General features: G+C 30.9%; 1 protein-coding gene across 4 annotated transcripts; it reads right to left on the bottom strand.

Moving 5' to 3' along the window:
- Positions 1-1,975: 1,975 nt before the first annotated feature.
- Positions 1,976-13,674, bottom strand: LOC105344995 (uncharacterized). Of its 4 annotated transcripts, none has more exons than XM_034471173.2 (15): positions 13,341-13,674; positions 12,122-12,257; positions 10,372-10,485; positions 10,107-10,178; positions 9,667-9,770; positions 9,428-9,511; positions 8,728-8,820; positions 8,487-8,597; positions 7,979-8,183; positions 7,281-7,433; positions 6,043-6,128; positions 5,699-5,769; positions 5,528-5,619; positions 4,841-5,171; positions 1,976-4,744 (listed from the first exon to the last, which is right to left on the bottom strand). In XM_034471173.2, the coding sequence occupies exons 2-15, from the start codon at positions 12,231-12,233 to the stop codon at positions 4,672-4,674; spliced, it is 1,701 nt and encodes a 566-aa protein (XP_034327064.2). In that variant the 5' UTR covers positions 12,234-12,257; positions 13,341-13,674; the 3' UTR covers positions 1,976-4,671. The 4 variants fall into 4 exon arrangements, with proteins under 4 accessions (XP_034327064.2, XP_034327063.2, XP_065944661.1 ...); XM_034471172.2 differs by having other exon boundaries at positions 1,976-4,750; positions 12,122-12,271; positions 13,341-13,671; XM_066088589.1 differs by having other exon boundaries at positions 1,976-4,750; positions 12,122-12,265; positions 13,341-13,671.
- Between the last annotated feature and the right edge of the window lie 2,408 nt (positions 13,675-16,082).

The following is a 16,082-nucleotide window of genomic DNA, read 5'->3' as shown; positions in this document are numbered from 1 at the left end:
TAATTCTTAGAGGAATCGTTAAAAATTGGTCTCTCTCTCTCTCTCTCTCTCTCTCTCTCTCTCTCTCTCATAAACTCTTTTGAATAACTGCGATTCTTCTTATCTTTTTAAGGACTCCAATTTTTGCTTGCCAGTATTACTGTTACTTTTGAAGCCTTATGACACCGTTAGCCCTATACTGTTGAGATATATATTTAAATCAAAGAAAGGAAGTACTAACGGGAGTTTCTTTTATTGAATATTATCTAATCAAAATTTTACTACAGTAATTGCTGAGATCAAAGAGATGCCGCGGAAATTATTCTTCAATATACCACGAACGTCATCAATAAATTATCCGATCTTAAACACATACCAAACTCGAGTCGATCATGAGTTAATAACTTAAAAACTTATTCTTTACATAAAACAAAAAATTGATAACACGGGTTAGTGTCCTTTGAGCGATGTGTATTCCCTTTAATGTTTATTTCAAAGAGCTAATCGTGGCTGTTCCAAGAACCTCCCCCAGCACATTTTCACTTGCCGTTTCCGATACGCATTCCGAAGCAGCCAATACAAACAAAACCTTTGGGGTTACGCGGACCAGCCGTCTCAACCAACCAGATTTATCTCGCTTGAAGATATTACCTACTTCCTTTCTCATTAGAAAAACCGATCAGCTGTCTGTGCTGTTTTTAGAATAGAAATAAAGTTCCTGTTATTGTGAATGTTGCAGAATAACCTCCTCGGCTTCGCTTCGGCTTTTATATTTTTAAACAACATTTCTCGACCTCGGAGGTTATTCAGCAACATTCACGAAAACTCGTACTTTATTTCTTAAATCAAAGATATGTAATTTCGCATGGAAAGTAGTTTCTTGGCAATATTTGAATAATTACGCACATTTTTTAAATATAAATATGAATTATTGGGTTTTCCTGACGAGAGTTCCAAGCTATAGACGGAAATCCGTACATGAATCATGCTGTGTAATATTTAAAGATATAATTAGCGTCATCAAACTTTACAATGCATTATGTATCAGTAATCGAGATGTTTCCGAAAGTTGTATCCAAGCAATATTGAACTCTTGCGTAGGAATACATACGACTACAAAAAAAAGTCCAATTTGTTTGTACATTTTAAATTTCTACTATTTTCAAGGTATTTATAAATAATTTCCTTGAAAAACAATGCTTCTGAATACATTACATCGAATTTATCGATTATTGTCAAGTACATGTACTTAAAAATACTAAGTCTTGTTAGCGGTGATGATTTGTGATTAGATCAAAACATTGTTTTCACTTCTGGTTTACCAGAGTAACTGCATAGGAGAGTTGATTCAACTCCCAAAAATTGCGCAGTGATTTTTACATGGGTTACTGTCTAAGATGTTAGAGAAATAATGTTTTTATACAATTTGTTTACATTTTTTAACAATGATTTGAAACAATTTGTATGGTGAATGATGCTTATTGTATACGTTTATTATAATTTCGTTTTGCGGAAGTAATTCAACATTAAATATTAATATAAGTCGATCGTTTGTTTTCATGGATTTGTGATGCTTAAATGGTATTCCTAATTTCATTGGACCAGCTAACGATTTACAAGTCTGTTGATGCTTCATTCATGAAACATCAATTGCAATCGGTTATTATGTTCACTGAAGCACTGTAAACAAATCTGAATCTTAAAATCACTGGTAATTTTGAAATTGTTTAATTTTTCATCTAGTAAGGTTTATGATAAAACATATAAAACTCATTATTTGTTTCTGGTGTTTATTCGCACAAAATACAAAATGTGTTCTGTGTTTTGTTCAGTTCTGCGAAGATCTTATCGTTTGTGCTTATATATGATATATAAACAAAGTTACATAAAGTCGTCTCCGAAAAATGAAATGCTTAATCAAAAATTGTTTAAACTATTGCCAAATTGCTTATTACGCAAATATACTACTGGAAATAGATAACTTAAATGCTGCGGTAGAATTTGAGGGGTGGGGGGGGGGAGCATTTCTAAGCATGTTAATTGTGGTAACAACATTAAAAATGGTAAAACAATATTTTCTATTGTCACATTTATTTTTAGAATTCATTTACCCACCGATTAATGAAGAAAAGGTTTAAACCCAATAATCGTGTAGATTTTATAATTGTCAACTAGTACTTAGACTCTAGGAAATAGACTATAACCATGAGGCACGATTTTACTGCGAAAGTGAATCAAAAAGGACTAATAAAACCACAATGTTTAAATTTAAATGACAATACCATTTAAAGGGATGAAGCCTTTACCGATCAATGGGGATAGCGGGGAGCATATTCAATACTTAATGACTTCATATAATTTAAAAAGCTTTAAAATATAAGAACTGTGTATGCAATACAAAAAATTGACACATAGAGATATTAATGAAATTTATAAGAATGGCTAATTATGACTGTTTGTCTTGAAAATTTAAAAGAAGCAAGACGAAAAAACAAATGGCACGTTGAGCAATAAAATTTCCTTTGTAGAAAACGAATTCATTTCTTGGTCACAACATGACAACTTTAAATGTAATGATAATGTTTAAATATATTATGAAAATTGTAGTATTCAAAATCTTAATTCTCCTAGGAAAAGAAAAAAGTGATTAGTTAGATACCAGTGCAGAAACAAAGCAAAATACTTAAAAGCTGAGATGTATGTGATTAAAAAAAAAGATGCGACTTCAGCTACAAGTATTACAGATTTGAATTGTTATGGTATGTATGACGAATAATATTCAGATCGGAATCAAAGATTAAAATAGATTAGATAAATACAATGTACATGTGTATTATACACACCAGAAAACTGGGACGATCTAAAAGTTGTAAAAACAAACCAACTTCTGGATAAAATATCTCCGGGGCTTAAATTGGATGACAGAAAAATGCAAAACATTTAGAAACGTCTGTAATTAAGGGATCCACCATTATGGTCCAAGTTGTTAACAAGCTCGTATTATTAAGAGAAGAACTACATAGACGATCTAACAAGTCCAAATTAGGAAAGATTTTAAGACGAGTACAATGATAGTTTAGCATTATTACATGTACGACATACAAATAAACGAGTCAATTTGACAAGGACAAATCTAATAAAACCTTAATTAAAATTTGAATACCTAAATTTTTGTGCAAAAGATTGTACCTTATACATTGTGTTGTCTATCGTTAAATTTTGAAATTCTTCAGAAATATTTTTTGTACAAGTTAACCATTTTGAGTTTAATATACCCGGTAATCTTTTTTGGTACAAGTTAACTATATCTGGTCAATCACTCACTTCCAGTCAGCCTTACTGACCAGTCCGGTCTCACTTTGTCAATCGTCTTCAATCTTGTTAGATGCGTGCCTCGAGCCACTAAGTAAGTCTTTTTTATTGAAGTTATTGCTTAAATTTGTCAGTATTTAATTGTATTTTTGAAGTATAGTTACAGATGGAAATTTATTATACAGATAAAATTCTTAAAAGTATGGCACGCCATCATGGTCTTTAAAGTAAGTTACAGTTTAAAGGTATAAAGTAAGATTCTATATTTTCCTATTTAGTAATTTGTTATTTCTATTTGTTGTAGTTTTTTTAGCAATATTATTACACGACGGCAACGTTTCCACACAAAATAAAACATGAAACCCGTGTGACTTTTGTTTGCGTTGTGCATGGTTAGCTATCTGCCTGCACCAGGCAGAATATACATGATTGCTATTTTGTGCTGACACTTCTGATTAAGCAAAATTAGGCACAAGTAACAGTACAGTAGATAAAGAAGTTTGTTCATTCAGAGGATGTTTAAGAGGTCGGACACAAAAGAACTTGGAAATTGTGGCAATTCCACATACAATTCAGACAGTAGAGATTCATACAGAGGTAGTTGTGGGGTTGATGGACAAGTTTATCTAATAAACTTCGAAAAGAACAATTCACATCAGAAGAGCAAGACGCAATAATGATGTAGTTAATGAAAAAAGTAACAAATTTTATGCAGATAGATTAAAATATATTTAGAGGAAAGTTACATTAGACAAAAACAAAGTAAATATAATGAAAAAATGTAAAATAGAGTTATCGACATATACCAAAATTTAATAGTGTAGAATATTTACGGAATTTATAGATCAAGAAATCAAAAATTTAATCTATCAAAAGCAGAAATTGTTTTTACTCCTACACACTTTGAGATAACTGTAGCATTACTACTGAGTAATATCATCAGACAAAACTGGCATAGGTTTGCCAATTACATATATGTCCCATACTCTAACGCTACAACCATTTTTGACAGGCAAACAAATGTTGAGTTTTATTATTTTTACAAATCATTATTAACCCAGGTGTGACTCTGAAGGTATAACAAATTATGTGGTGCAAATTAGAGATTTACATGTATACACATTTATTATAGCGGTACTTCATAAAAATAATACACCTTAAAACATCTTGAGCCTTATTTGACCCAAAACATTTAATAAAGTAACAAAATTATCATAAATACTCATATGAGTGCGTCTTTGCTTACATTAAAAAGAAATGTCAGTGAACGTTTCCCCAGTAAATATGAAAGCAAAACAAAGTAGATGTCATCTAATTAATCATCCTGACGTCGATGTAGTAATCATGATTGCAAGCCTCACTGATGATATTGAGTACGGATCAGCTAAGGTGTCTTATTTCCTGCGACTCTCTGCTACTGATATTAATTTGAATCATCTTAGACAAAACCACCCTATATCTTGTAAAAAAAATAAATTATAGGTTATATCGAAGTCAGACTCTACAAAATGCCAAGTTATTCATATAGAAAAGATTGCTATTTACTTACATATCTTCGTTTATCCTCACCAGAACTGTGCCCTTTATGTTTTTTTCGTAAGCCTGTTGGATTTTAACTTTTTCTGAATATGGAAACGAAACCCAGTTTCCCTCCTTATCTTTCCATTCCCAAGATGATAAATCATCTGAGGAGTTGCTGTTATCTAGTTCCTTTGAAACATCCCCTGTGTTTTGATTTGTCGAAGTGTTTTCCCTTACCTTGTCTAAAAATTCATTTTTTTCTTGTGAGTCTGGTACACTTTCATTATTTGTTTGACGATCTCTGACAGTTTTTGTGACATTTGTCTTTGTGTTCCTCCCATTTTCGTTACATTTACTTCCTAAACAACCACAGAATAGAGTATATTATTTATAATTAATTTATTAAAAATCATATTTTTTTTTTATATTGATCACATGGGTGTAAAAGGAAACGTGATATCAGATGTAACTTATTACAACCACTTGATTGAAAAATAGTAATTCTTTATATCAAATTATTTTATTGTTCAGAATGGCATTGGCAAAGTGTTTTGCACAAAAAGGAACACTAGAAAACTTAATATTTAAAACTGGTTTATTTAAAGAATGCGTCATCTTACAAGAATTAACTGGTTACATATACATCACACTATCTGCAGGAAGTGTCTGAGAGCACAGTTTTAAACTACAGGACGGAAGCGTAAAATATATTTACCGTTTTTCAATACGACTTTCTGCGAATCATCTAAGCGCCAAACGTGTTGTTGATTTCCAAGTGTTCTCTTTACAGTTTCATCAAAGGGATCACTTATTGAAAAAAGTGTTAAAATATCAATTATTTATTCATCAATTTAGTAACCGCATTTTGAATCGTTATACTACATACCAAAGTATAACATCATATTTTCCATCATATCCAAATCTGTAGTTGCTTTTTATACCGTTAGTCCATCGCACCTACTCAAAAAGTTTTAAAAAGTAGGTTTTTAACATGTGTTATAAACACGTATGTGTCGTGCATTAAAGAGACAGTACTGCACATCTTATAAAAAACCGATTAATACTGCGATACATTGGGTGGATCTAAAGTTAAACATACTTTCCTTTCCAGTTGTACTGTCTCTTTAAGGATAATTGATATCAATATTAATTTTAGTTTAAGTAAAAAACGAAAATTTAACCATGTTTGGTTGTTGTTAGAAAAATAATTGTCAGTAATGTATACATTACATATACGATAATGCTTCCCTTTACTCTGTAGACCGTCCCAATATTATCCTTCCCGCCATCTTGGTCAAACCACTTCCAGTCAGGACCTTGAAGATAATTATTTAATTATGATACATTTTTTTCACTAATGTCAAATATTTTAAAAAATTATTTCAAAATGTAGAATAGATTTTGAAAAATCAACCAAACTTTGTAAATTTAGTAGTACCCAACTCTGCAGACAGCATTATTAGTACATCTAATACAATGATACTGTTGTTATTTATGCATATTGTTTCGGCGTTTTTAAAGAAAATAATGAATTTTAACCCTTAAGGTAAGCCTCATCAAGGTCCACTTTAGTGATGGATAAACGCTATTGAAAGCAAGATGAAATCATATTTTCACTTATGTTTTTGTGTTAACTATAGACGTATCCGGTTCATTTTGAGAATGTACTTTTTAAGACTTTAAAAGAGGCATGCATGGTCACAATTTTGTTCAAATTCTATTTTTCTGTTTTTATTATTTACAATGCTGTAGGAACGCATTTCTAATGATTAAATGGAATTTGAAAGTTAGTCGATGAGTTATAAGCAAGATACAGAGCTCAAAATTTTCTGTCATGTAAACATGGCTCGTGCCCTGTTTTGTTGACATAGATTCAATATACCACTTGAAATCTTTTTCAAACTGATTTGTCTATCCTCCTTTTCATTTTATGCAATAAGAAACACTTCCTCACGCTTAACACATTCATTTTAGGTTTAAAACTAGAAGTTTTACTTCAAAATTTAAAATGTAAACAAAAACTTTGTTGACATAGCAAAGAATTGTAAGTTATATATATAATTCGCTTATAACTAAACAAATGACACTCAAGTTAAGATTACCTATTAACAAGGCCTTCTGTAAACATAAAAATCGGAAAAATAATTTTGACTAAAATCGTGACCATGCCCCTTTAAATGTCGGTTATCTTGACATTTGGTTTTTGTCATTTGCATTTTAGATCTGTTTTACCCATTGTTATTCTATTTGTTTTCCCATTTTGTGAATAATGAGAGCTATATCCTTATCTGAATAATCTCCCTTTAATTGGTGTGCGTTTAAATTCTGTAATGCTAATTAACTATTATTCATTGAACTTTGAGTCTTCATACATGAAATTTATGTAAAAAAATGCTGTATAAAGGACCGTCTAAAAACACAGTTTCTTCTGGTTTACATGTTGCCTTATAATTCACATATAATATTACCTCTCTTAACAAGACAGCCTACGGCAATTTTCTCTGTTTTTAGAACTCTTGGTACGTCACAGACCTCCACATTGGATCTCTGATGTTCTCCATTCTTGTCAAAATGATACGGAAATACCATGCTCGTATCCCATTCAACTATTAAGTTGAAATCTGCAATGTATAGCTTTATTACCGTCATATATTATAAAAAAAAGTTGCATATACAAGAAGGAATAATATTCGTTTTAACATTTATATATTCAATATTTGCTACTATATATATATTCATTAAATGTAAAATGTAAATAAATCTAAGGACTTAAGTTTGATATTTTATTTTTCAATGTTTGCAAGTCAAATGTATAATGTATTTTCAAAAGCACTTATAAAAAAATATCATGAAAACTTTAACATAACATGTACGAGTGGTAATGCACAACATAACAATAAATTGAAAATTTTACAAATTAAGTTTATAGACAATTTTGTTTTTTGTTATAAATATCATAGATATAATAATATATTGAATATAAAAAGTTAAAAAGTCAACCGGATTATTTTTAATCCAAACGTTTCATAACTTAAGGCTTTTTTAAAAAGTGTTATCGATTAAAAAATTAAATTTTGTATAAGTACCATTCAACAGCATTATAACTGTATATATGTCTGATATAAATATATATATATAATTATATATATTATCATACTGTACTTACGATCATCCCTATAACCAATTACTGTTCCAGGCATGCCGGAGTCCTGGTTAGTGAATGGCCAAATTTGACCTCTTCTGACACGCGTTCCAATCGGTGGCAAGTTTGGATCACCCTCCCAATGTAAATCATTTTCAACGCCATCAACGTTTGGGTAGTTATCATTTCCATATGCCTGCCTATTTGTCAGGATCTCATAAACGTCACACTGATTAAGGAATAAAGAACAAATACGTTATTTTCTTTTTATCTCGTTTTGAATTTCTTGAATTCTCATTCAAACAGGAGTTAAAGCTTGCATCTGATTAAATAATTATGTAGTTTATCAATAATGTCAGAAAGACGAAAAATTTTAAAACAAGCTTTATTTAATATTTTTTATGAAAAAAGTACTTTGAATAGCCCTTAATTCAATTTAAATTTGTTGTAAAAACTAATTATGTATGAAAACGTAAAACTTTTATTTAAAATGCAAATGAGTAGCTTTTTATTTATGAATGGGTGAATTTACTATATCTTTTTCTGTTGTTGATGATTTGTTTTTGGACCTCACGGCTTCCCTTACGTCATCTACAGAGTAATTTCTTGTCGAAACACTGCCAATAATTTCAGCTGCGACTTCCTTATATAAATATTAATTATATTATCATTACCAGCACTGTAACATTATTCTTGTAATTTATTTATTCATTATAAAATACATTCAAAGGGATATTTTTTTATCTTGGCGCTGGACAGGAAAAATACAGTACCATATTTGCTGAGTGTCTTGCAAACTGTGGTGCTGCATCGATTTCTAATATTTTTCCACATCTCGATGAATATGCAACTGACCCTAAGAAACACTAACAAAAAAGAAAAGGAAGAAAATAATAAACTTTGTTCTTAAAACAAAAGGTCCATTGGCCATATTATTCATCTGTACAACAGTTCTTTAATATAATTCTTGTACATTTCGTCAATTATTTCAAACATGAAATTCTTCTGAATTATTGTAATGGTAAAAAAGTCTCGTATATTCCAAGATTTGACAAATACATAAATACAATTTGTGAAAAGAAATCAAATTTTGGGACATCATATATGTATCAAAAGATCTAAGATGTATTAGCTGACCAATTTCATCATCATATAGGCCTCAACGTATCAAAGATAACAAAAAAAGGAAATTGAATTTAAACATAATTTTAGAAGATTAAAGCGATATGAGCTATATTTTTTAGAATTTTATATTGGTGCAAAAACTTGCTTGTATGATATATATTTTGAACAAATCATCAATTTTTGTCAAATGAAAGATTTCTCTTCTAAGGACAAATAGATGGACAGAGGGACAATGGACAACAGGTGATTAGAACAACTTATTTGGAACCTCGATTTAGACGAGCTAAAACCCCACACCATCCAAACACTAATTATCATTATTTAATTACGGGAAATAAAATAAAATACCATGTCCGGGTTGTCGCCAACTGGAACACATACAATCGGATTTACTTTGCCAATTTGTTCAGACATCTGTAGTACATTCATTTTCTGCAAATATCATTTCGAATTGATAATCTGTTTTGAAAGGATATATGTACTTTGGAAGAATTAATTGTAAAACATACGCTTTCAGGCAACGTTTTTGTAAATTTTAATGATTTTGTTACTATTTATTTTCCTTGTCACAACAATTGCTGTAGTACTTTATTTCTTTTGTCTTCATTGTCCTGACCAGTTACATCGCCTCCAGAGATGATAATCAAGTTTGTTCGGATGGAGAAAGGTCCAATGGAACTCCCGTTCAATCCTTTCAATAGTAAAGGGAAGAAATGTACAATTTAAGAAAAGTTAAAACAAAATTGCCATTTGAAATCTGAAGTTTCTATTTTTAACTTTAACCTATGATCTCAAATAACCATAAAACAGAAGAACTGTATATGATTTTACACAACTATCTGAAGTTATGGTATGATTTGTTTTCAAGTAGTAGACATTCGATTTGATTAACACACTTGATTTATAAAAGAATATATATACATTAAGGCCAAGTAGTTTGGAAATATAACTATGTGAGTTTTCTTAAAACTATAACTTTGTATGAATATAGACTTCTTTTCTGGAGGAATAGAAAAAACTTCAATACCCGATCTTAAGAAAGGTGCTGCTGCTTCCAGTGCTTCTTTAAATGACGACGGTCCTTCACATTGTATGTCATCTAAAATACGTTATTTTTAAGGAAAAAAGTATTACACTTAGAATATTGAAAAAATTCAAGATTAAGGAATTTTTGACTTAGAACTATTACACTTACCACCAGTTTTATGTTCATTGACATTTATATTCTATGTTTTATACTTTACAGATGTAATTATTGATTGAAAAATCAAATTTTTTATGATGATTCTCACCGAGAATGTGTAAAGTTGCCGTGTAGTCGTTTGAGAAACTTTGTAAAACTTTTATTTCTCTTCCAAAACTTATGACAGCAACACAATGATCTACAGAGGGTTGACCAGAATACCCTGTAACGTATACATTGTTTTAAAATAAAACAATTGTTTTGAAATATAATACAAAAAAAGCAAATATGAACAGGATAAAAAGAGGATCTCTATGTATCATGTGCTTTAATATTTGCTTTTTCCAACTCGTTGAAATGATTATATTTGCTCGGCAAGCCTTGCGAATATATATACATCATTTCAACTCGTTGGATAAAGCAAATATTAAATCACACAATTATAGATGTTATGTTTATCTCATACGATTTGATTTATATTTGCACAGGTGTTGAAAAATCAAGACTCAACCGGGACTCGAACCAAGGGCCTCTGGCGTACCGTTCCAGCGATCTAACCACTGAGCTACTGAGACCCGCTATATTGACTGACAGTCACACACCTGTGAACCCGGTGACAATATTATGGAGCTTTTGAGACAGCTCCTTAAATGACACGAATCGTATTTTTTTTTAGACTAATCGATGATGCAACGTTGTGTTATGCGGTTGGTGTGACCTTGCGCAATAAAATTTAGTACGTAATTTTTTAGATAAACATGTTATAATAAAATGTTTCCCTGAAATAAACCTTGAAATAATTTCTTATCTCTAAATAATTTTTCTTAGAGCTTAACTACTTAATTTAATGGAAACACTGATTAAAAGACTTGAAAAACCAAATTTGTAGACATACAAAAACAATGCGAATGCTCGTTATGAATAAGGATGCTTACTGGTGGTGAAATAAAAGTCCTGGGAGACATTATTTCAGTAAGTTCTTGTATAGAAACAAAACCAAAGTGTTCTGTTTTCATCGCGTCGCCAGGATGAACCCTTAATAGCTAACGTGAATTGCAGTTTTATAAACTACTACTCAGTTATGTGTTTTCCTTCATATTTGTAATTTAAATCTTCCACAAAATACATTTTAAATGAATTTTTGGTAGTAGATATAGTTATGTGGAAAATTAAAAAAAAAAAAAAAATACGGCACTTACGTCACTACGTCACATAACGCAAAGGTTTATCACACGGTTAGTATACAACACACGTATGAGATGAATATTGATATTATATAAATAGTGCCTGTTTGGGAGGGTAACAGTTGAAATTGACACCCCGAGAAAACCATTGTCAACCGACGCGAAGCGGAGGTTGACAATGGTTTTCGAGGGGTGTCAATTTCAACTGTAATACTCCCAAACAGGCACTATTTATTTTGTTATATTGAATGTCTTAATTTTAAAGAAAACATCACTGCTTTAGATAGGAATAACGTGAATTCTACAGCGAACCGTACGCGCATAATGTTCGCGCATGTAACAATTTGTAATGTTACCCGTTGCTAAGTGCGTTGCTAACGCTGAGGGTAATAGAACAAATTATGAACTGCGTCTAAATCAATCATATTTCAGTATTTAACATGAAAGTATAACAATACGTTATATCAAAACTGAAATAGAAATGTATAAGCTATCTTTGACCACAATCTTGTAAATTGTTTTATATAAAATCAATAAAAAAAATTATAACATGAAAAAAAAACCTGAAATAGAAATAAATATATATGAGTATATGCCTTGAATAAATGAAACGTTTACATTAATGATTTAAAAGTAAAAAGCGAAATGGGAAGATGTTTTAAAAAGGGAATTTACCCCGAATAATAGACAGGAAGGCTTTTTTCATCTGAACAAAGCCCTCTCCTCTCATACTGTTGGAAGTATCAAGGACAAAGACAACAGGTGCTCCGTGAATCCGTCTTTCCATGGCTCCAGTGCTTGAGTTTAGAGTCTAAAATACTGAAGCTAAAAATATGTGATTTGCTATTTACAACCATTTATTTCATTTACGATTTTGAATTGTTAAGAAAGTCATTGTTCTATTTTATTTTCCGGTGTAACGGCGAAAAATGATCCCCCGAAAAAACTGACCAAGGGGAGGGGGGGGGGAGGGGGTGAGTCAGATTTCTGCGTAGAAAACTGACACATGGTCATTATTTTATGACGAGAAAAGTCCTTTTTTAAAACTATGGTTTCTCTCAGCAACAATGTAGTTTAGATCACTTAGTGTTTCGGCGGTGTGATTTAAACAAGGAAAATGGATTGAAATATTATCAATAATTTTACTCTCAATCCATCCACATACCCAACTCTCTTTCCCCAAGCCTTTGAAAGCCTTTTGAAAAACTTCTAGATTGGCGCCTATTTTAATTATTAATCAAAAAATGTTCAAACTTATAATCAATTGTTATCTAAGATACGCATTTTCTTTGTTCCCAAGATGTACGGTAGAGGATGTTTTAATTGTAGGGTACTTTAATTGACGAAATTTGTCTGCAATTTTTTTTAATTGAAAACAGACAGACTGAGATCTTGATGATAAGCTAAAAATGTAATCGGGAAAACGCACTCAAACTGGTTATTTGGACGAGTTGATACAGAAAATATATATGTTTCTATAATCTAATGATCATGCAAGCAATATGAACCCCCCTCCCACACACACAGAGAGAGAGAGTGAGAGAGAGAGAGAGAGAGACACTCAAACACACAGACACTGTAGCTGCTGTTTGAAAAAATATCGCACCAAATTAAATAAATATAGAATATGAATGAATAGTTAATATTCTATGGAGTAAAATATTTTCGGATAAAAAATGACCCCAAGGACACAATTTCTACGAAGTATTCAAAGAACAAATGTATTTCAAAACAAGCTTGATCATGTTTGTATGTTGAAAAATTACCCCAATTAATATTCTACGTTGAAATAAATGTCAAATATGATCAATTTACTTTGAAACTCAGATTACTGAGGGTAGCCGTGCTTTTCTTAATATATATGCCAGGTACTCAGAGTAAAGAAAAATCTCACCTATAATTGTCTCGTCTTGAAAACAACGCTCTTTTAAGAGATCACCGCAACGTGATGATGGAAACTTAATTAATCAAAAATCCCTTGAATGACCTCTTATTTCCTTATTTGTTATCTGAATTTGATAATCAGATATAAATAGACTAGTAGACACTTTATTTTCCAATTTTTTTTATACATTACACACACAATGAAATCCTATGAAAACACAATACTTTACAATATTATTGAGATATCGTTGTTGTGTAAGCAACGTCACCATTTGATTATTTGTAAGTTAATTCTATCAACTACTCGGTAGGTGATGTTATCATTCAAATAGTTTATATATCATTTTTTCGAATACATGATATCATCTGTTCAAAATATATTGGAGATATCACTTAAATTGATTAATGACTTCACTTATTCGACCACTTAACATCACTTATTCGCAATGAAATAAATCTGTTTCCCAAAGTCCAGTCGTTTCCCATTCTTATATTCTCAACTATATATTCATTTCCAGCTCTATAAATAGAATTCTCTCCACTCATCTGTACTTTGTACTTCCTCTTTTTTAAATCAAATTAACTGCAGGGTATGTTCAGTTACATAAGTAATAATTTTTCAAAAACTTCTACTTTACCAGACAAAACTATGGTAAATTGTGCGCGTATAATTTCACACGGTCGATAGTTTTTGAAAATATCATTCATTGCTATGGAATGTTGCCCGTTTCTATAGGCTATTACGTGATTGAAAGAAAGATATTGTTTAGATGAAAATACATGAAAAGACCCTTCGTTTCCATGAAAAACCCGTCAACACGTTTTAGCACTATTCATTTCAGAAATTCACTGCCAATGTTTGTTTCAAAATTGAGTGTTTATTAAGGCGTTCATCCTACCGGCTTTTTTTTTAGTGAATAGACACTTAAGTACATGTACTCTCTCTCTCTCTCTCTCTCTCTCTCTCTCTCTCTCTCTCTCTCTCTCTCTCTCTCTCTCTCTCTCTCTCTCTCTCTCACATATTGCCCCTCAATTCAATTTTTCCCTTCTATCTAAGTTAAATGATACAACGGGTCGTCATAAAAGTAAGAAACATGGACAAACCTAGAGAATTATCACCGATATTCATGTAAGATGCTACAATAAAACAAAACACGCTATTCTGCCGGTTTATCTTAAAAGACACAATGTTTATATATATGCGGAAATGGTGTCACTCATATAGACCTTGAAGGTAATGCACCATTACTCTTCATTCATATTTATACCGCAGAACTAGCATTTTTTTTTGCAAATAATTAAGGAATACATGTATCTCCCACACTCGGACGCTACTGTGCTATTTAAAATTTTGACAGGCAAACAAATGTTATAGGTTGAATATTTTTACAAGTTATTATGAACACCTGGGTGTAAATCTGAAGATATGACAAATTAAGAGGAGCAAATTAAATAACTACATGTATTCACAAATTTTATAGCGGAACTTCATTAAAATAAAACATCATGAAACGAATATCTTACTCATCATTGGACCCAAATCATTTTAAAAAGCGTAGTAAAACTGTTAAAGTATTATAGGTGTGGTTTTGCCAAAATTGAATGTCAATGAAAAATTTTCCTCGGTGTTCCTTTCTTAGTTTCCGGTGACAATTGTCATCAATATGTAAAGCGATGAGTGTAAGTTGTACTTTTATTGACAAGTCTAAGCATTTTACCACCTGTGAAAAGTTATCTTGTGGTTAACCTCTTGAAGCATTTCTATTGACGTTTTCTTGCATAGATATTACATAGGCGTTACATAGAGAACCAAAACAATGGCAGTATGATATAATAAATGCACTATACTGATCAATTTAACACTATAGTTTTTAACCATAAAGTACGTTTGACTAATATCCGGTCTCACGCATGACATTTTAAGTATTACTCTCAGCTATCATCTCTAAAAAAAAACTTACATTCATAGATTTTAAGAAATAATGAAAAACGTGATGGTGAAAATCTGACAAATGCTGTTATAGAAGCATACATTATAATACGCGATTTTAAACAAAATAATTGTGACATTTTACATTGTTTCAAATGCTATTCATCAATCATCAACAATTTGTAGTTCCTGGTGAATGTTTACTAGTCTGAAACTATTTTAAGAAGTTTGGTTAAATGAAAACATTACAAGACATCCACATTTAAGTAAGATTTCTTTTGTATTACATAATGATATGACAACAATGTAAATTTTCTCCTTTATAAATCCAATTTCCATTTTTTATTTATATACTGTATGCAAAGATACTGCCTGCACCTGTTTATTTTATGACATAAGACATATATTTTTCGTCGAGAATGAATCTTTTAATCTGGATTTTACACACATTGTTATTTTTTTATTTTATATCATGTTTTAAATTAAAAACTAACTTAAACTTTAAGGTACGACAAAAGTAAAAAATATTTTTTTTTTAATTCATTTAGTTTACCCAAGTAAAAATACAGAAAAAGTAGTTTGAATTGAACACAATGTACACTACATTTTCAGTTACTGGTTTTTTTTAATGGAGCCAGGAAATATATTTTGTTTAAAGTTTCAAACCGCAATCCAATTACATAAGGGATCTTTGATTTACTGCACTAAGTTAACCACTTTATAACGATTATATAACGACCGTATTCGCGCACCTGTCGAATGTGAAATTGATTGGTGTCTGCAATTTTAATTATACATTAGGCTTGACCCGTAGTAAAGAAC

The sequence above is a fragment of the Magallana gigas genome, chromosome 6 (assembly GCF_963853765.1).
Source record: "Magallana gigas chromosome 6, xbMagGiga1.1, whole genome shotgun sequence".
NCBI classification, from domain to species: Eukaryota; Metazoa; Mollusca; class Bivalvia; order Ostreida; family Ostreidae; genus Magallana; species Magallana gigas.
Note: the sequence above shows the minus strand (reverse complement) of the source record. Positions and strands in the feature narration are given on the sequence as shown.